Source organism: Leguminivora glycinivorella, chromosome 22 (assembly GCF_023078275.1).
Source record: "Leguminivora glycinivorella isolate SPB_JAAS2020 chromosome 22, LegGlyc_1.1, whole genome shotgun sequence".
Lineage (NCBI taxonomy): Eukaryota > Metazoa > Arthropoda > Insecta > Lepidoptera > Tortricidae > Leguminivora > Leguminivora glycinivorella.
This window is the reverse complement of record NC_062992.1, coordinates 7,220,195-7,240,053: the sequence shown is the minus strand read 5'-3', so window position 1 is coordinate 7,240,053 and position 19,859 is coordinate 7,220,195. Positions and strand designations below refer to the sequence as shown.

Here is a 19,859-nt window from a genome sequence, read left to right as displayed (position 1 = left end):
GTCAATGTCATGTTCACGTTGATCTTTTCTATTTTGCCGTGTGCAATTTCGCGTGTCTTTAACAAGTATTTATCGTTTTTCTTCTATATAAATACAGTAATTAAATAAAACTACCTAGCGTAAAGGAGCTGGCCACGTAAGTACACGTACTAGACGTAAGTACAAGTTACTCAAACTCGCATGAAGAAAAAGTTGTTGGTTAACTTCATGTTTTTTCAGTCTTAACCTGTGAAAAGTGAGGTTTAACTGTTGAAAATGGCTGAAGGAAGTTCTCAAGAGCCGAAGAAGCCTATGACGGACGAGGAGAGGTTAGCTTTGTGCCAGAAAATGGACCAGGAGCTTGACGATTTCATTAACAGTTTGGAGCGTAAGAGATACACAGATGGATGGTCCGAAGACAAGTGGGAAGTAAGTTCTATTATTCTTAATACAGGGACAGGGAGTCTTATATTATTTTGCTAAACCAGGAGTTGGCAACTCAATTATTTATTTATTTATTTATTCAAATATTTACAAGCTTACAGTTTACACCAAAGCGCTTACAAACTAGTTATTCCTAACGGATATAATACAATTAATACAATTAAGCAGTAAAAAATATACAATTAAGCTTACATACAATTATCACAAAAAATCATTATCATTAACAAATCCAATACAACAGTCATTAAATAAATTAAATCATTTTTATTATTATACATTAATTACTCATTATATTCAGAATTCAAATATTAGGTGGTAGTGTGTTTGGTCAAATAATGGCTAAGGAACAGCAAGAGCTTTCTGCCAAAACCACCAGCACTATCCGCGAATATGTCAACATATGGGGCATCGATGGACATGGCATTGAGGAGAGCAAGTGCGCGAGCCGTGGGCGAGTTAGCGGCGCGGCGGGTGCGCGCGGGGACCCCCGCGAACAGACGCGCCGGCCGCCGCGCGGGCAGCGCGCTCAGGCCCGGCGGACAGGGGCGCCACATCGGAACATTCAGGCCGAGCCGAGCGAGTACACTAGGATTATTTACAGTGTTGTGTAATACACCATAATAGTGCATCACCAACAGTACCTTCCGCCTGAGCTCCAGCGTCTGCAGCCCCACCATCCCCGAGACAAAGAGTGAGGGATACAAGAGAGGGTAATATCCATACTGCCTTTTGTACAGGTATCGGGCGAAACACCTTTGGACTCTTTCTACCATTACCTTGTATTTCTCCTCGCTGGGATCCCACGCTACCGCACCAAACTCTAACTTACTGCGGACGTAAGCATTGTACAGCAGTATTGCCACCTTGATGTTTTTAAACTGTGCAGATACCCGCATAATGAATCCAAGCGTTTTAGTAGCGGCTTTACATATCTGTGTTACATGCTCACGGAAGTTCATCTCCACGTCTAATTTGAGTCCCAAGTCGGATATTTCACTGACTCTGCCGAGAGAGACGTCTCTAAGATGATATGTAGCATACACTGGTGACCGAGCTCTAGTGAAGGTAATGACTTTACACTTAGATGTGTTAAATTGAAGCTTGTTCACATCAGCCCAATACGCAACAGCCTCAATATCCTCCTGCAGCCTGGTACAGTCGCCCCGTTCATTAATTTGCAGGAAGAGTTTGAGATCATCGGCGAATAACAAGCACCTAGATGTACTGACAACGTTCGGTATTATGCGAAGCAGCATGTCGCTTTTTGAAGAGCATTGACAGCTCTTTGCAATATATACCAACAACGAATTCGGTTTTTATTTGTAATTTTTTTTTAAATCTCATTAAAAAGTGAGCTAGTGTTAAATGTTTTATAACGAGGGGTTAGAGGTAAAACCTGATAAATCGAGATATTTTATCATAGAAATAAGAACGTTGTGGAAATTGCACATAGAATTACAAAAACAATGTTGCTCAACTTATCGGGTTTGACCACTAACCCCTCGTATAATTATCTATTTAAATAAGTTTATTAAAATTCGAACTAAATGTATGATTTTAACTCACAACTGTCTTCTTCTAATAATGCTAAACGTTCAAAACTTCAAACATAATGTATGTAATTTACAAACGGTGTCTTGTTTTATGTTTTCTTGAATACAGGAAGAAATGGACAAACATCCGTTCTTCATGAAGAACTTGCCGGAGAACGGCGAGATGTCCGCTCTGGCCGAGGGCCTGGCCAAGCTGAAGTATGACCCGGAGGAGAATACAGCGCTTGAACTGGCTGCTAACTATAAGGAGGACGGGAATTTTAACTTCCGTCATAAGAACTATCGGCTGGCTATACTTGGGTAAGTTGGATACTTAAATATGTAATACATGAGTCAAATTTTAATTTCTTGTAGTTATTTTTTTACATACATACAATCACGCCTGTATCCCATAAAGGGGTAGGCAGAGCACATGAAACCACTAAAGCCTCAGGGCCACCCGTGGCAAATAAGGGGTTAAAAGAAAACGAAACTGTGGCATTGCAGTGAAAGGTTGCCAGCCTCTCGCCTACACCACAATTTAACCCATATCCCATAGTCGCCTTCTACGACACCCACGGGAAGAAAGGGGGTGGTGAAATTCTTAACCCGTCACCACACAGGCAGTTATTTTTTTATTCTGATAAATTTTGCGATTTCCTTATGCACAATACTTTATAATTACCATTGTCGGAAAACCCTCCATGGAGTTTCGTAACAAAAAATAACAGATAAAATAATAATTTCTTTCATGTTTGTTTCACCAAATACACCGTGTTTCACTTAACACTCAAAACCTGAAAACAGTTTGTTCAGAATCGAGAGTAGAATCGATTCAGCTATATCTTGATGGGGGTAATATTTTTATTTAAATTTGTATTATTAGTTATTTTTTACGTGCCTATTCTATTGTACTCGTAAGACAACATTGTGTATATCGCATTGCTAGAGGTTGTTTACCTTTTTCAGTATTTAGGGGTATTAATACTGGCTGGTTACTTGGACGATTATTTTTTCGCTATGAGTTTGACGTTGTTTGTCAGTTCATAACAAATTGAACTCGTACCTAATTACAACCTTGTCATTTTAAACATTGGGTTTAAATTTGATTACCTGTCCAATTTGAAGTTTACTGTGACAAAGCTTTATAGTACATTACATCAGAGGCCGGGAAAGTGAGGATTGCCGGCCAAGTGGCTATATACGGCCGAGCGAGCGTGCGAGCGAGGCCGGATAGGGATACGAGGCCGGGAATCCGTTTTCACGCCGAGGCATGTATAGTGCTTTTCTCAAACATACAATGAAATAAAAAATGTTGTCGAGATTTAAAAAAAAAGTTACTTTGCAGGCCTAGGCCTAAAAAATAATATGAAATCCCTTTACAGTCCTCTCGAGTTGTTGCGCCCAAAAAGCGATACTTCCCAGCCCATTTTAAGGAACGTAAAGACAATATTTCATTGCATGTTTGAGAAAAAGTGTTTTACAGTGACATCTTAGATGTCTATTGGTAAACCTTATGTCGTTGCAGTAACGTACACAAATAAATAGTTTTGTGGTTTATGGTGGAAGTTAGCAATTATTTTATTGAGTGTGGAGCTAAAAGTCAAGTAGAGCTGACCAAAACATTAAAAATTCAATTAAAAAAAAAGTAACCATCAGATTAAAAGATGAATACTCTAGATGAGTTTAAAAAAATAAAAATCAGTTGGGGTGTCTGAGGTTTTGAGTGTTACCGGAAACACGGTGTATAATATTAGTAACAGGTATAACAACACCAAATACATATTTTTAAAATGTTCATTGCATCATTCATGTACGATTGTAAATCCGTGAACTATTTTTATATTTGTTTACTTATAATTTCAGCTACACAGAAGGCATAAAAGTTAAATGCGAAGACGCCGAAATGAACGCATTCCTATACAACAACCGAGCGGCCGCGCAGTACCACCTCAAAAACTACCGTTCAGCCCTCGCCGACAGTGAACGAGCCTTAACTTTCAAACCAGATCACATTAAAGCTCGCCTACGTGCAGCTAAGTCCGCCTTTGAGATAGCTAACTACGATAAATGCCTCGAACATTGCGATAAACTCCTTCAAGCTAACCCTAGTGACACAGAAGCAACAGAACTCATAGCTAAAACTAAGAAGAAAGTCCTCATTCAAGCCAGAGATAAACGGAAGCAGGAAAGACTACAACAAGTCAAGCGGCAAGACAAAGATGAGGTTATAAAAGCGATTTTGGAGCGAGGTATCCGCATTGCTAACTGTGATGACGATGATGATCTAGATTTGTCTAAGTTAGAACCTAGTATGCCTGGCGCTCATGATAAAATCGTGCATTTAGAAGATGGGAAGTTACAATGGCCAATTCTTTTGTTCTATCCAGAACATATGTTAACGGATTTTATCGTAGATTGCCCCGAGGATGTCCCATTAGAAGCTCAGTTGTCTAAAGTGTTCCCAGCCCAGTGGGACTCTGAAAACAAATATGGAACGGATAAAATTAATGTGTATTCAGAAGGTTATAACAAGATTCCACATATTATTGATATGAGCAAAGATTTAGGAGATATATTGAAAATGAAATATTTTGAGGTGAAAGGTGGAACGCCTGCCTTTGTAGTGGTGCCGCGAGGTAGCGAAGTTGAGAAAAGGTTTCTTTCGGGATATTTCTCGTAAATTGGTAGAAACAGGACTAGAAGTTGATATCAGTTGACTCTGAATTGTTCCCAAAATGTTAAACAGGTTAAACTTAAAATAATTATCATTTCGTGCCTGTAAGCTACACTCTACATTTTGTTTTATACTCTATATTTCACTTTTGTACTTCAAACTCTATTGGTGATATACAAATGTAAGTTTATTATATAAATTTTCAAAGATTATAATTTGTAAATACATCTATGCGTTTTTTTGCCATGAATATGTCCCACAGAATAAAATGAGGACGTATTTTTCTGTAATTTATATTTATTTAAAAAAGTTACATGGTACCAAGAATTGACGATCCTAAAATTCTCGACCCCTAGACATAAATCTGCATATCGGAATCGAGAATTCTCATAATACATATTTTTATTTTGAATATTCTCGAATATCTCGATTATTTTTAGAGTATTAACAAATTAAAATAAGAAGGTATTTTTCAGTAATTTCCGTTTATTTAAAAAAAGTAGACCAGTTACAGGAGTTAGAAGAAACCAAGAATTGACGATCCTAAAATTCTCGATCCCGACACACAAATCTGCATCTCGGAATCGGGAATTCTCGAAAATAGACGTTTATATGGAATATTAAATCACATTAAATCCACAAGTTATTTGATTCTAGCTTCAACAGTCCGTATTCTAGTCTAGATCGGCAAGTTCCTCCCGCTCGAACTCCTGCTGATGCGGGTACACGACGGCGCCGGGCGGCGCCACCGCCTGGTGCTCGCTGTCCATGTCCAAAGCAGCTGACATACAGACTATCTTTGTATTACAAAAGAGAGCCATTCGTTCTATTTACAACTTAGGAACACGTGAATCAGTAAGAGAACTCTTCAAAGAAATTAATATCTTAACTGTAGCTTCCCAATACATTTATGATAGTATAATAATTAATTATTTATGTTGTTAAGAATTTAGACTGTTTCACTAAGAATTCTCATATCCATAATTATAACACTAGAAACAAAAATAAGCTTGCCATAAAGAAGTTTCGTGTCCGTAAAGTACAGAAGTCATTTGTTGGGCAATGCATTCATTTTTATAATAAGTTACCTGACACTGCTTTGAGATTACCCCTCCCAGCTCTTAAGAACTACTTAAAAAAATCATTGATGTTAAAGGCTTATTACAGAGTCGAGGACTATTTGACAGACAAACATGCATGGCCCGAACCAGAAACTACAAAAAACGAATAGCAATTAAAATAATTGTATTATGTATAGAGGACACAGTTCAGATAAGAAAGCACATCAAATATTTTATATTTTATGTTGTGTAGGTAAATTACATATTTAATGATATTGAGATTCATATTATCTTTTTCTTCTATGACAATTTGATATGTTTTCTCTGAAGAAGAACGACGTATTATTAAGCAATAATATAATTTATTGAAATTGATTTCCATAGAGTACCTAGTCTGTTCATATTCTTTGATGAATACTTTTGCATGTTAAATTGTATGTTGTTATTTAATGCATGTTAATTATAAGATGTAATGTTTTGAAAAGAAGTTGCCCGCCGAGTTTCTTGCCGGTCCCATAGTGGATACCCCCCTCCCAACTGAGGGGGGACTGAAATCTTCTCGAGGCTGAGGCGTAGGGTTAGAGCCGGCGTAGCTTTATTTGACGTTCATATGCGCATTGTAATATGCCTACTTGAAAAATAAATATTTCATTTTCATTTCATTTTCATTTTTCATGTGGATGGACGTGTACGGGTGGTGCGGCATGGCGCCCATCCATAGCGGATGCTAGCTTTTGCCTGCGGCTTCACTTGCGTTAAATTCGAAAATTGCGGAATGCTCCATACAAATTGTGACCCCCCCTCCCATTTTAGGAAAGTGGTCTAAGAGACAAAAAGTAGTCTATTTCAATCTTCATCCCTTCAACTAACTCCAATTAAAAAATCACGTCGGACCGTTTTGCGGTGAAAGACGGACAAACAACACACACATTTTCCCATCCCATTTATAATATTTAGTATGGATATTTGGGTTAAAAAGGAAAAAAAAAGTAAGTAATTTATTATTTATTTAAAAAAAAAATAGACCAGTTACAGGAGTTAGAAGATACCAAGAATTGATGATCAAAGAATTCTCGATTACATGATACATATTTTTGTGCCGGAATCGAGAATTCTCGTAATAGAGATTGTTATAGAATTCTCGATTCCGAGACTCAAATCTGCGTCTCGGAATCGAGAATTCTCAAAAAAAAAAAAGTTTTTAATTGGATCATTGTCGATTGTTGAAGTTATTTGATTCTAGATTCAATAGTCCGTATTCTAGTCTAGATCGGCGAGCTCCTCCCGCTCGAACTCCTGCTGGTGGGGGTACACGACGGCGCCGGGCGGCGCCACCGCCTGGTGCTCGCTGTCCATGTGGATGGACGTGTACGGGTGGTGCGGCATGGCGCCCATCCATTGCGGGTACCAGTATAGACCCTGTGTAAACGCAATATTGAGTTTATCGTCTGAGGTAAGAAAATTTACCCACACTTTTTGTACTTTCCCGACTTAGATCCCTTAAAAGTATTGTATGTGTAAAAATAAGAAGTTAGATAGACTTGCTAATATGAAATTAATATAAATAAATAATAATAATAAATATTGGGGACGCCTTACACAGATCAACTTAGCCCCAAACTAAGCATAGCTTGTAACTATGGGTGCTAAGCGACGATATACATACTTAAATAGATAAGATAAATAGATAGAGGTTGTCTGGAAGAGATCGCTTTTTAGCGATAAGACCGCCTGTTGTTACCTAGTTATACTCTCACTCAACATTCTGTATATTTATAACATGTAAAATGGTGCAATAAAGAATATTTACTTACTTAAGATAATAATTTATTGCAAAACCATGGTATACAAAGTTGTTTACATAGGTATATATATACTTATATACATAGAAAACATCCATGACTCAGGAACAAATATCTGTGCTCATCACACAAATAAATGCCCTCGGGATTCGAATCCCAGGACCGCGGCTTAGCAGGCAGGGTCTACCGACTGAGCCAGGCCGGTCGTCGATATGACATCGAATTGAGCGACGTCACGGTCAATTCAGTTACTTTATATATTTCTACCTGACTTATTAAATGATATAGGCGTGATTGGAAGTATGTATGATAAATTACCTTGTTTCCTGCAGCATTACAAGTGAACCGGTCTTCGTGCATATCAACGGGGTCCATGTAGCTCTTGCCAGCGATGGACCCGTAGTTGGGCGGGTACATGAATAGGCAGCCTTCTAGGATATCTGGAATATGTCGTCCAGATTGTATGTGAGTATCAGTGAATGGATTGTTATGCTATGTATTAGATTTTTAGCCTTTGCCCAAAACAAACATGGGTTAAAAAAGATGTGGTAAATTTATGAGTCATGTGGTGCTGATGATGTAAGACTTCGTCTCCCATAAATGTTGCAACGACCTCGGAATCTGACTGTACGATCTCCAAACTCTGGGTCTCGGAATCTGCAAAACTATGCTTTCTTAGCTTTAGTTTCCAAAGCACATATTAAAAATTTTAAAGGTTTGCACAGTTATAGATCAAGAGCCCAGGCCCGCCAGACCTTCCTCAAATTCTCAAGGATGAAACTTTGGGACAATGTAGAGTTCACATCGGCGTTTAATGTGTGCATATTTTCTAGTTCGGCCCATCGGCCAATTTTTTGCTATCAAGTGATGAAGGTGAAAAAAAAAAGTGCTTACTTTCCTTAAATTCTCAAGGCTGATTTTTATATATGTGTTAGAGCACGTTGTTAGAAATTGGTTATCATCAATGCCAGACCGTTTCCGCCGGCCATAACTTTTGCCAGACGCGACAAAGTTGGCAAAAAACGACTCTAACTTACCTCATTTTCTCAAGCCTGATTTTGATATATGATACGCAGGGACCTGTAACTAGACCGTTTGTAAGCAGCCAGACCAATCGGATGGACCCAACCATCCGCCAGACCGACTTAAAGTTTCGATATGAGCATTAGTAGAATTGAAATATTCCGGGTCTATAAAAGCTAAAAACTTGAATTTTCTACATTAAGCTACGTGTATATTGTATACTTGACGTAATAAGCGACTTACAAAAATTTTACTTCTAAGGAAATAAAAATATGAAAGTTTATATGTGGTACAAGATTAATTTTAAGCTATGAATTTTATTTACACTGCGTAAGTACATGTGTATTTTATTATAAATATAACTTTTACCAGACGCGACAAAGTTGGCAAAAAACGACTCTAACTTACCTCATTTTCTCAAGCCTGATTTTGATATATGATACGCAGGGACCTGTAACTAGACCGTTTGTAAGCAGCCAGACCAATCGGATGGACCCAACCATCCGCCAGACCGACTTAAAGTTTCGATATGAGCATTAGTAGAATTGAAATATTCCGGGTCTATAAAAGCTAAAAACTTGAATTTTCTACATTAAGCTACGTGTATATTGTATACTTGACGTAAGTAATAAGCGACTTTCAAAAATTTTACTTCTAAGGAAATAAAAAAATGAAAGTTTATATGTGGTGCAAGATTAATTTTAAGCTATGAATTTTATTTACACTGCGTAAGTATATGTGTATTTTATTATAAATATAACTTTTACCAGACGCGACAAAGTTGGCAAAAAACGACTCTAACTTACCTCATTTTCTCAAGCCTGATTTTGGTATATGATACGCAGGGACCTGTAACCAGACCGTTTGTAAGCAGCCAGACCAATCGGATGGACCCAACCATCCGCCAGACCGACTTAAAGTTTCGATATGAGCATTAGTAGAATTGAAATATTCTGGGTCTATCAAAAGCTAAAAACTTGAATTTTCTACATTAAGCTACGTGTATATTGTATACTTGACGTAATAAGCGACTTTCAAAAATTTTACTTCTAAGGAAATAAAAAAATGAAAGTTTATATGTTCCGACTTAAAGTTTCGATATGAGCATTAGTAGAATTGAAATATTCCGGGTCTATAAAAGCTAAAAACTTGAATAACGAATTGAATTTTATATTATAAATAACGTAAACAAGGAAAAAACAAATTGGTACAGTGCATTATAAATTAAATATTCAATTCAAAGAAGTAAACAATCAATGTTACAACGGTATATAACTAAACGAATTTCCTTTCTCCTACAAAACATGGTAACATACCTAAGTGACGAACTTTAGAATTACAAGTTTAGGAAGTTTAAACATTTGTACTCAATACGAACATCATCAACCCCGTTATAACCCATGTCGGAGATGCTGAATTTTCAGACACGAATAAATTTTTGGCATTCTTCAAATACATGTATGCCGTTATAAAAAGTTTAGAATACTTTACAGGTGTACACAACATATACACTTATACTTTCCACCTCATTTTAACTGAACTTATATAAATGCTTAAATAACTTTTGTAGTATGCGAGGGATTTGACATTATATGCAACATACACATAGTGCCTTTATACATAGTGTGAGGTCCCTCGCCCACAAATTAAAAAGGATCGATCTTAAAACTAATTTTAAACCACCTTGTTCGACGGCCGAAAAAAAGTTTAATTTACTTTTCTTCTTTAAATTTATAATAAAATACACATGTACTTACGCAGTGTAAATAAAATTCATAGCTTAAAATTAATCTTGCACTACATATAAACTTTCATTTTTTTATTTCCTTAGAAGTAAAATTTTTGAAAGTCGCTTATTACGTCAAGTATACAATATACACGTAGCTTAATGTAGAAAATTCAAGTTTTTAGCTTTTATAGACCCGGAATATTTCAATTCTACTAATGCTCATATCGAAACTTTAAGTCGGTCTGGCGGATGGTTGGGTCCATCCCATTGGTCTGGCTGCTTACAAATGGTCTAGTTACAGGTCCCTGCGTATCATATATCAAAATCAGGCTTGAGAAAATGAGGTAAGTTAGAGTCGTTTTTTGCCAACTTTGTCGCGTCTGGTAAAAGTTATATTTATAATAAAATACACATGTACTTACGCAGTGTAAATAAAATTCATAGCTTAAAATTAATCTTGCACCACATATAAACTTTCATTTTTTTATTTCCTTAGAAGTAAAATTTTTGAAAGTCGCTTATTACGTCAAGTATACAATATACACGTAGCTTAATGTAGAAAATTCAAGTTTTTAGCTTTTATAGACCCAGAATATTTCAATTCTACTAATGCTCATATCGAAACTAAGTCGGTCTGGCGGATGGTTGGGTCCATCCGATTGGTCTGGCTGCTTACAAACGGTCTGGTTACAGGTCCCTGCGTATCATATACCAAAATCAGGCTTGAGAAAATCAGGTAAGTTAGAGTCGTTTTTTGCCAACTTTGTCGCGTCTGGTAAAAGTTATATTTATAATAAAATACACATGTACTTACGCAGTGTAAATAAAATTCATAGCTTAAAATTAATCTTGCACCACATATAAACTTTAATTTTTTTATTTCCTTAGAAGTAAAATTTTTGAAAGTCGCTTATAACGTCAAGTATACAATATACACGTAGCTTAATGTAGAAAATTCAAGTTTTTAGCTTTTATAGACCCGGAATATTTCAATTCTACTAATGCTCATATCGAAACTTTAAGTCGGTCTGGCGGATGGTTGGGTCCATCCGATTGGTCTGGCTGCTTACAAACGGTCTAGTTATAGGTCCCTGCGTATCATATATCAAAATCAGGCTTGAGAAAATGAGGTAAGTTAGAGTCGTTTTTTGCCAACTTTGTCGCGTCTGGCAAAAGTTATGGCCGGCGGAAACGGTCTGGCATTGATGATAACCAATTTCTAACAACGTGCTCTAACACATATATAAAAATCAGCCTTGAGAATTTAAGGAAAGTAAGCACTTTTTTTTTTCACCTTCATCACTTGATAGCAAAAAATTGGCCGATGGGCCGAACTAGAAAATATGCACACATTAACCGCCGATATGAACTCTACATTGTCCCAAAGTTTCATCCTTGAGAATTTGAGGAAGGTCTGGCGGGCCTGGGCTCTGGGTCTATTATGAATGTGATAGTTTTCCCTGCCTCAAGTTTTATTATAAGTAGGATATTTGGCTTGTAAACTAGAACGACTGCCCCTGCTCTTTAGGCATCTAAAGTTACCTAACAAACCTTACCTTCCTATTATTTTGAACCTGCAAAGAGATCCTTACAAAGGATTAAAACTCTTCGAACGCAACTAGTTTCGTACAAAGTATACACAAAATCTTCGATCGGTTACAACACGTGCTTCATCCGAGAATAATAAAACGTCGGTAGTTCTCTAATTGCACGATAGATGGCACTGATAAACCAGCCAACTCACAAGGTATAGTTATGTTCTCCGCCTCCTCGACTTCTGGGGGTTTGGTGGAGGCTTCCACGTAGGGGGGTACGGGGTCAATGCCGCTGCCAGGGTCGCCGGGGATCAGGAATGGACCTGGAGATTTGTAAAGGTTTTTATCTATTGAACAATATTTTTGGCTAGAGTTAAGCATCTAATTGGGATATAAATTTTATCGTCACGCATATAAAATTCTTGACGATGGCTAGAAATTAGAATACGACTTAGTAAACTCTGCACCAATTTGCCAAGCCACAAACTGTAATATCCCTGTAAAACAATAGCTAGTCTAATATCCCTGTAAAACAGTAGCGCTGTCTATCTTTGTGGTAGGTAATCGAATTTGATTAAATAAATCGTGTTTGCCGGATTGACGGATAAGACAAACGGTTAGTCAGGTTATAAGGGAGCGTTCAAGTATTACGTAACGCAATTTTTGAAGATTTTTGACCCCCCCCTTGTAACGCACCGTAACGTTTTACTGTACCCCCCCCTCTAAACGTTATGTAACATTCTAGTGACCATTTTTACCCAAAAGTCGCAAAAAGTTATATTATTGTTTTTATCCTTGGTATAGTTTTAATTGTATTTGGGCTCAGAGCGTTTAAATTTTTTTGATTTCGGTGGCAACATTTTTACGTGACTCCTGTAAGAGTCACATAAAATTCGGTCAATTTAAATAGAAGTCGCGGATTTCTACCAAAAACAAAGAAAACTCATGCTACGCTTACGGGGCTCGGGTAATAATGCTGCCACCGAAATCAAAAAAGTTGAAGCACTCTGAGAAATGCCCATTTGCAGTAATAATACTGAAACGAAAAGGCTTTCCAACTTGCGAGAGCAAATTAAAAATGACGACCAGACTAATACAATCGAGGGATTCCTCGTAAAACGTAAATCGCCCTTTCCGGGTTGCCAATTTGGGAGTTTTAATTTCCTAATTAAAAAAAAAACAATGTTACGTAACGTGTTGTAAGAAAGACCCCCTCCCGCCCCTGTAACGCATCGTAACGTTTTACGAGACCCCCCTCCCCCCCAAATTGCGTTACGTAATACTTGAACGCTCCCTAACGGAAATAGACTAGACTCTATTTATTTTAATTTACCTCCATAATGATTGGTGTAGTTCCACTCACAAACGTGGTGATTGCAGACCAGCGGCGTTCCTCGCTCTTTGGTGTAGTATGGACCTCCATTTGGTATCGTCTGCAAGGCAAATCTTGTATGAATCAATGTGGCTACCAGTGACCCATTTCTCAAAACTGAAAGTTACATGTTACAAGCGGAAGTCTTTTTGTAAATTGTAACTTGTAGCTTCGAGAAATGGGCCCCTGGAGTTATTTACAACTTACTAGATAACGTAAACGTCATAGAAAATGTCATCATCATCATCATATCAGCCCTTTATCGCCCTCTGCTGAGCATAGGCCTCTCTTCTAGTACGCCACTTGTCCCGGTCCTGAGCTAGTTTTTAATGTATGTTAATGTATGTATGGTTCTAGTAAATAGTTGTTGCAAATCACGTGTTTATATCGCTTTAACTGGCGCAGTCAGTAGGATCCGAACAACCTACTCTTGAGCAATTCCCGAAAAGTTTGTACATTTGAATCACATCTCCGATTTTGATAAAAATTGGTAGGCTGACGAAGTCCATGATGCTGAGCAAGATCCACTAGGTTTCCCAAAATGTTCTAGGTTGTTTGTATGAAACTTTCCTTTTTTGTTACCGAAAATGTATAGAAATCTGGTAACAAAAAAGGATGGTTTCATACAAACAACCTAGGACATTTTGGGAAACCTAGTGGATCTTGCTTCATCATGGACTCTATCAGCCTACCAATTTTTATATCAAAATCGGAGACGTGATCCAAATGTACAAACTTCGGGTTTGCTGTCCTACGCTTCCAAAGAAAAAAAATTAAGTTTTTAATACGTTATTTATAGGCCTTATAGGATACGCTGTTTACTTTTTCCATACAATTAATGTCATATCATAGATTAAATGTAGATTGTACTTGTAAATGGCGTTAAGTGTCACTTTTGACATAGATTTATGGCTCGAAAGTGACACAACGCCAATCTACAAATAATCGATGGCAACAAGGCATTTTGTGTGGCGCCATCTATGTGTGGTGTAGTGTATGCGCGTTCTTAGGCGGTCGCATTTTAATGTATGGAATGGTATGATCTTCTTATATTTAGTTTTAAATACGTTATTTATAGGCCTTATAGGATACGCTGTTTACTTTTTCCATACAATTAATGTCATATTCTATGACGCGTAATAAGTAACGTATTAAAAACAGGATTTTTTTCTTTGGGAGCGTAGGAGTCGATTGTTCGGATCCTACTGACTGCGCCAGTTAATCCATACTAATATTATAAATGGGAAAGTGTGTGTGTCTGTTTGTTTGTCCGTCTTTCACGGCAAAACGGAGCGACGAATTGACTTGATTTTTTAGTGGAGATAAATATATGAAAGAGGCGCATTCCTGGCACACATTCTAAGCTCTTGTGGGTGAACGCGTACCATGCTTGTACGAGTGAGATATGACAGGTCGACTGTTCGCGTTTTTGACAGGCAGTAACTGTGAGGTAGCCGAGAGGGGGTAGGCGGCACTTTCAGTGGGGAGCGGGAGTGGCCATACTGTCCGATAGTACTCTTTATTATACTGTTACCAGGGACGTCTGCTTGTTAGCCACCGACGTAGTATAAAAAATCCTGTATTGTAAGACAAATCTTACCAGCAAAAAATCATGATGTCTATACCGCAGGCCCTGAACATTGAAGTCCAGTATGAACGACCCGGAGGCGATGATACAAGACGCGGCCGATAAGGGAGGTAGTTTGTACATGACTAGTCCGCACTTCACTATGGCTTTCGGGAGTGTTACCACGTCACGCTCTTTCTGAAGGAGCTTTTTGAAGGGAAACCTGGTGGGAGAAAGAATGAGGTAAGTTTTATAATAGATATTTTTAAATTAAAGGAAAAATAGAAAACGTCACACCTCCGGCAGGACTCGAACCTGCGACCTCTGGCCTTGCCGGGGCCATCGTGCTTCCAACTGCGCCACGGAGGCCTGCTGGATGTGTGCGAATTTATCCATGCCTTCCCTCAATTCTCAACCACCTTAGGGTGGCGTTATAGCAAACATGTTTTTCCTTAAATTTAAAAGTATGTAATATCGCTCGCAGACGTTTCTATATGATAAAAAACTAATTTTAATAATAGTTTTAGAGTGTGTTCGCAAGCACGATTGGTACTCCCCTCATTTGGTGGACTTTTCTATGTTAAGGGCCAGTTGCATCAACCACATTTGACAGACACGTCATCGTCACGCAGCAGACGTCTATGGAACTTCCCATACAATAAAATGTAACGAACGCTTTAACGGTGACAGACGGTTTGATGCAACCGGCCCTAAATCTATGATAACGATGGTATTTGGAAGTGTCACCTACGTCGAGCTCTTTTTGAAAAAGCTTTTTCTACTCGTAGTGGTAGAAAGAATGAGGTACTTAAGTGTTTTAGAAAACGTTTACGTTTGTTTGTGTATATTCTCTAGCAGGACTGGTGGTTCCCTCATTTTGTGGGATTTTAGTTAAATGGTTTAACATCAAAACGTACTTACATGACAACTAAGCCTACACTTGACTGATGTCTTTTGCCCCAGATCTGAGTGACGTTTTTGGTTGAAGAATACTTTTAATTAAATAAGTTAAATCTTCTTAAAAGATGGATGTCGCTAGCGGTTATTAAGTAGTTAACAAACTGTCGTACCGCACCGCGACCTCGGATATTTTTCACGTAAATGACAGCGAGTAACAATAGTTCTTTCTCGCTCTCTCCAACAGGATAGTATGTGCATGACCTTGGTCTGGGGTAGACATGTGTTAGCACTTTCTTACCTGAAGATACAGATGCCAATATGACACTCAAGCCCATGCAAGTAGTTGTCAGTAGGGAACGTAACACTAGGGTCATCAATTAAATAGTATTTCTGCTCGTCGTGGTAATGTAGGAAGCCCATGAACACGAACGAGCGGTCTTTACAAAATGGCGCCGGCCCGCGGCCCATGTTGTAGATGTCGCTGTACAGCTCTGATACGAATATGTACACGTTCTTGCCGCAACGGTATTCTGGAAAGAGAACGGTGATAAAAGTGGTTTATGCAACTGGTATATAATTTAGTTTTATGAAACGAGCGTAAGCGGGTTTCGTAATAGGGTCACACAAGTGTTTAAATGTCTAATGATGTAATTATGTTGCATACACAAATCTTAGGTCCCAGGAAGGAGATGGGGGGATGTGAGGGGTCAATACCCCAATGATCCGCCCTTGGTTGACTATCTTTAATTGAGTATCACTTCATCATAATAAGTATAATAAAAGATCAGTACCTTGACTCAGATAGAATTCCATTGGGACTGGGCCGCCAGAGTACGTGGCCTTTCTTTCAGCTGCTATGGAGTTGTGATTCTCGTACATAGTCAGCATGTTGTCTATGACATCGTCCAGGGTTATCAATAGTACCTGTTCATTGAAATTAACATTGTAAAAATCTCCTTGTTTAGTTTGTGAATCTGGGTGTGTGTAGACTGTAGTCTCATCTCATCACCAGACTTTCTTCAGAACAGACGGACAGAACTGTAGACTTTTTGGTGGTGGTGGTCAGGTTGTGAATTCTATAAGCTCTGCACAGAAGGCGGCGGGAATAACCAGGAATAGATGGATAAATTTCAAAGAAAGTTTACCTACTCCTATCTTCCTATTTATCGCTCTTGTTGTTGGAAAGAGTTAACTCTTATCTGACAAGTTTCTTCAAAGAAGCTTAATATTTTATTGAGAATAGTTTATTAATAATTCAGAGTTCTTCTTCAGGTGACATATTCTCTACGGATGTCAGTCTGAACCTTTAGCGCAACTCGCCTCGTCGCGCGCGAGTCCATACTTGAAATAGCGCTTGATGTATGGACTCGCGCGCGACAAGGCAAGTTGTGCTTTAGGGGCTGGCAGTGTCTTTTTACTTCTAGATTCTAAGATTATCCATTTAAGTTCTTGGTCTCTTCTATTTTCCCTCTATTAACCCTTTAAGGCCTACTTGCTCCAAACATTTAAGTTTAACTCGGGGTTAGTAGGCAGTCATCTGTCAAATTCCATATAAAATGGTGGGTTAACCCTCCACTTTCGTTCGTGCAAGTGGCCCAAAGAAAATTATATGTAAGTATTTGTCATGTCTGTTACTTGCCTTCAATTCTTTTACGTGGAGCTGAATGAAGCGGCTAAGATGGTCCGTTGCGACGTGCACTCGCTCGTTGATTATGTACTAGAAACACTTTATTTTATTATTATTAATGAATTGTGACTCGATATAAAAGGTCTAGGAGTAAACTGTTCCAAAAACTAGATAGATCATGCTAGGTGTAACAAAAATAGCGAACTCTGTTTATCATCTGCTTCCATCACAAAATAGTGGCATTTTCAAATAAAAGGTATCATAGGTACCACGTTGTCACCTACCATAAGGACGAAATTTTTTCGTATCTTTATAATATAAATAATTACCTGTTAGAGCCTCCTTATGCTTAAGCAACAAGGTGGTACCTTTTAGAGAACGGCACAATTTAGAAAGCTCAACCCTGATTGCGTCCAAAGGATCATGACCAGAGTGAGGTTCTCATGTCTTGACCGCAAGGACACTTGTGGATGTCGTATGGGATCTAGTTGAGGGTCGTTGGTCTCCATCTCCTGCTGGTAGAGCCAGAGGTTCTCCAGTCTTTACAGCAAGGACACTTGCGGATGTTGTAAGGGATCTGGCTGAGGATCATACCTGGTCCTCAGCAGTCTTGACCTTGAGCATCTCCTGCTGGTACAGCCAGAGGTTGTCCAGCTTGTCCGTGGGGTCGTGGCCGTAGATCTCGAAGGCGTCTATGATCATGGCCAGGGTCAGGTTCTCGCTTATGTCTTGACAGCATGGGTGATTGCGGATGTTGTAGGGAATCTGGTGGAAAATAAAAATGTACTAATTTTTCAACCCTCTGACACACTCTTATTTTCATGTTTCAAAACAAGCATTAAATTGAATAAGTAGGAAAAAATTGATAACTAGCTTTTCCCGCGGCTTCGCCCGCGTACTAATCTAATCTTGTTTTCCCATAAAAACTTTGGACCCCCATTTAACCCCCTTAGGAGGTGAATTTTGAAAAGTCCTTTCTTAGTGCTCCTCTACACCTTATAAGGAACCTACGTGCCAAATTTAGAATCTTTAGGAGCAGCGGTTTCGGCTGTGCGTTGATATGTCAGTCAGTCAGTTTCTTCTTTTAAGTTAAGTATAGATTGATAATATTCCTCGCGTTCAGTAGGCATGAAGTCTACTGAGTCCGTTTACTGTATGCCTGTTTGCTACTTATGGTTTGACACAATTAAAACAGCTTAACAATCTACAATACCACCATTTTCACATCTACCTCGTTGCTAACATGCCTCGTTGCTTTTCTACTCCCCAAAAAATCATCTTATTACTTAATTGCTTTTTGCCTTATTCCAAGAAAAAAAATTCGTGCCTTCAATCCATTTGACCTCCGACGTTCCTCAAAAATTCATTGCTCCTGTAGGTACTTAGTGCATGAAATCTTGCATTTGGAGATTCCCTCAACAGTTAAGTACAAGTTACCATCATCAAATCCTGGCAAGATGATGAGTTGATGACAACTGTGACCTAAATAAAGACCGTCTAACGTCTAAGCTTTTTATGCACCCACTTGAACATAATAAATGGAGTTTCATTATTGCCATCATATTTTTGGATAACAATGCGAAAGTTTATCCTTGCAAATACCTTGGTCCAGCGTTGTCTAGTTCAAAAAGAAAAAAAATATATTTACCGCCATTTCCAGCCAGGTCAGCCATATTGCCAGCAGCGCGCACGCGCGAATGCGAACGTCCATTTTGGCCTCATCTCGAAGAAACTACTGCGCGAACTTGAAATAATTGCCAATTATTTTATAGCCTTGACCATAACTTTTTATACGTAAATATTAAAATGTCCTTGCTACAATTTTACAATACTGATGTATATCATATGTAATTAAATTTTAGCGGTTTTATGTCATATTTAAAATTTAACAGACTTTAATAAGGAAAAGTAGTAATTTATGTCGATTAAAAAAACAGTAAATTAAAACATGTGCGCAAGCGGGTTATCTCTTCGACAGAAAACTTTAATTTCGAGCCTTTTTAACTGACAAACAAATTTAATGGACTATACATAATATTATGGGCTATTTCCCTCCATTTTCAAAAATTTATTATTAATAAAAAAAGAACACAAAAGTAACTACAAATACACCGTGTATTCTGCAAAATGGGCGAGTATAATATTTCTATTTTATTTTCACGTTTATTTTATACCTAAATTTCTATGATGTGTGTGTAATTTCAAGGATTTTTAAGGGAATTTAAAAAGAAAAATCCGAAGTCGATTAACACTTTATATTTATATTCTTTAAAATACACATCTAGACTTGTAGATTTCATCACAATACATGTATTTAAGTATATTTTTACAACATTATTGCACTTGGATACATTTCTAAATATTTTTGAATAATACCTAAAGCGCTGTGGTAACAATAATTAAATAAATTAGGTATAAGTACAAACATATTTGAAAGTGACTACAAAAATGATTTTAACTGTACAGTTGCTAGATAAGTATAAGGTATATATACATTATACTAAATATTTATTTTCCCCTCACTAGCTCGGAAACACGTGTTTTGTCCTTTAATACCAGCGGGTAAAAACGCATTTTATCCACTAGTGGGTAAAGTAATTTGACCTTGAAT

The 19,859-nt window shown here is 37.9% G+C and overlaps 3 protein-coding genes across 4 annotated transcripts; 1 reads left to right on the top strand and 2 right to left on the bottom strand.

The window, feature by feature from the left end:
- LOC125237989 (DNA polymerase interacting tetratricopeptide repeat-containing, protein of 47 kDa) lies at nt 1-4,859 on the top strand. 2 transcript variants are annotated; one of them, XM_048145250.1, is made up of 4 exons: nt 1-136; nt 220-408; nt 2,086-2,276; nt 3,822-4,859. In XM_048145250.1, the coding sequence occupies exons 2-4, from the start codon at nt 256-258 to the stop codon at nt 4,636-4,638; spliced, it is 1,161 nt and encodes a 386-aa protein (XP_048001207.1). In that variant the 5' UTR covers nt 1-136; nt 220-255; the 3' UTR covers nt 4,639-4,859. The 2 variants fall into 2 exon arrangements, with proteins under 2 accessions (XP_048001207.1, XP_048001208.1); XM_048145251.1 differs by lacking the exons at nt 1-136; nt 220-408 and adding an exon at nt 1,400-1,488.
- A 1,826-nt stretch (nt 4,860-6,685) lies between these two features.
- On the bottom strand, nt 6,686-16,541 carry LOC125237945. The gene is made up of 7 exons (XM_048145189.1): nt 16,413-16,541; nt 15,920-16,151; nt 14,755-14,944; nt 13,116-13,215; nt 11,992-12,105; nt 7,814-7,935; nt 6,686-7,112 (listed from the first exon to the last, which is right to left on the bottom strand). Exons 1-7 carry the CDS (start codon nt 16,507-16,509, stop codon nt 6,954-6,956), a joined length of 1,014 nt encoding a protein of 337 aa, XP_048001146.1. The 5' UTR covers nt 16,510-16,541; the 3' UTR covers nt 6,686-6,953.
- A 142-nt stretch (nt 16,542-16,683) lies between these two features.
- Nucleotides 16,684-18,994, bottom strand: LOC125238091. Its single transcript, XM_048145379.1, has 4 exons — nt 18,897-18,994; nt 17,843-18,013; nt 17,257-17,338; nt 16,684-16,706 (listed from the first exon to the last, which is right to left on the bottom strand). The coding sequence occupies exons 1-4, from the start codon at nt 18,957-18,959 to the stop codon at nt 16,684-16,686; spliced, it is 339 nt and encodes a 112-aa protein (XP_048001336.1). The 5' UTR covers nt 18,960-18,994.
- Between the last annotated feature and the right edge of the window lie 865 nt (nt 18,995-19,859).

Bases quoted from the DNA above. Each gene is read 5' to 3' on its own strand.
- LOC125238091 (XM_048145379.1), bottom strand. From the start codon at position 18,959: ATGGACGTTCGCATTCGCGCGTGCGCGCTGCTGGCAATATGGCTGACC. The intron at 18,014-18,896 runs GTAAATATATTT...ATTTTCCACCAG, and splicing joins TGACCTGGCTGGAAATGGCG to ATTCCCTACAACATCCGCAA. The intron at 17,339-17,842 runs GTATGATCCTCA...AAGTGTTTCTAG, and splicing joins TCAAGACTGCTGAGGACCAG to TACATAATCAACGAGCGAGT.
- LOC125237989 (XM_048145250.1), top strand. From the start codon at position 256: ATGGCTGAAGGAAGTTCTCAAGAGCCGAAGAAGCCTATGACGGACGAG. The intron at 409-2,085 runs GTAAGTTCTATT...TCTTGAATACAG, and splicing joins GGTCCGAAGACAAGTGGGAA to GAAGAAATGGACAAACATCC. The intron at 2,277-3,821 runs GTAAGTTGGATA...TTATAATTTCAG, and splicing joins TATCGGCTGGCTATACTTGG to CTACACAGAAGGCATAAAAG.
- LOC125237945 (XM_048145189.1), bottom strand. From the start codon at position 16,509: ATGCTGACTATGTACGAGAATCACAACTCCATAGCAGCTGAAAGAAAG. The intron at 16,152-16,412 runs GTACTGATCTTT...TTCTCTTTCCAG, and splicing joins GGAATTCTATCTGAGTCAAG to AATACCGTTGCGGCAAGAAC. The intron at 7,113-7,813 runs GTAATTTATCAT...GCGTTTACACAG, and splicing joins GTAATGCTGCAGGAAACAAG to GGTCTATACTGGTACCCGCA.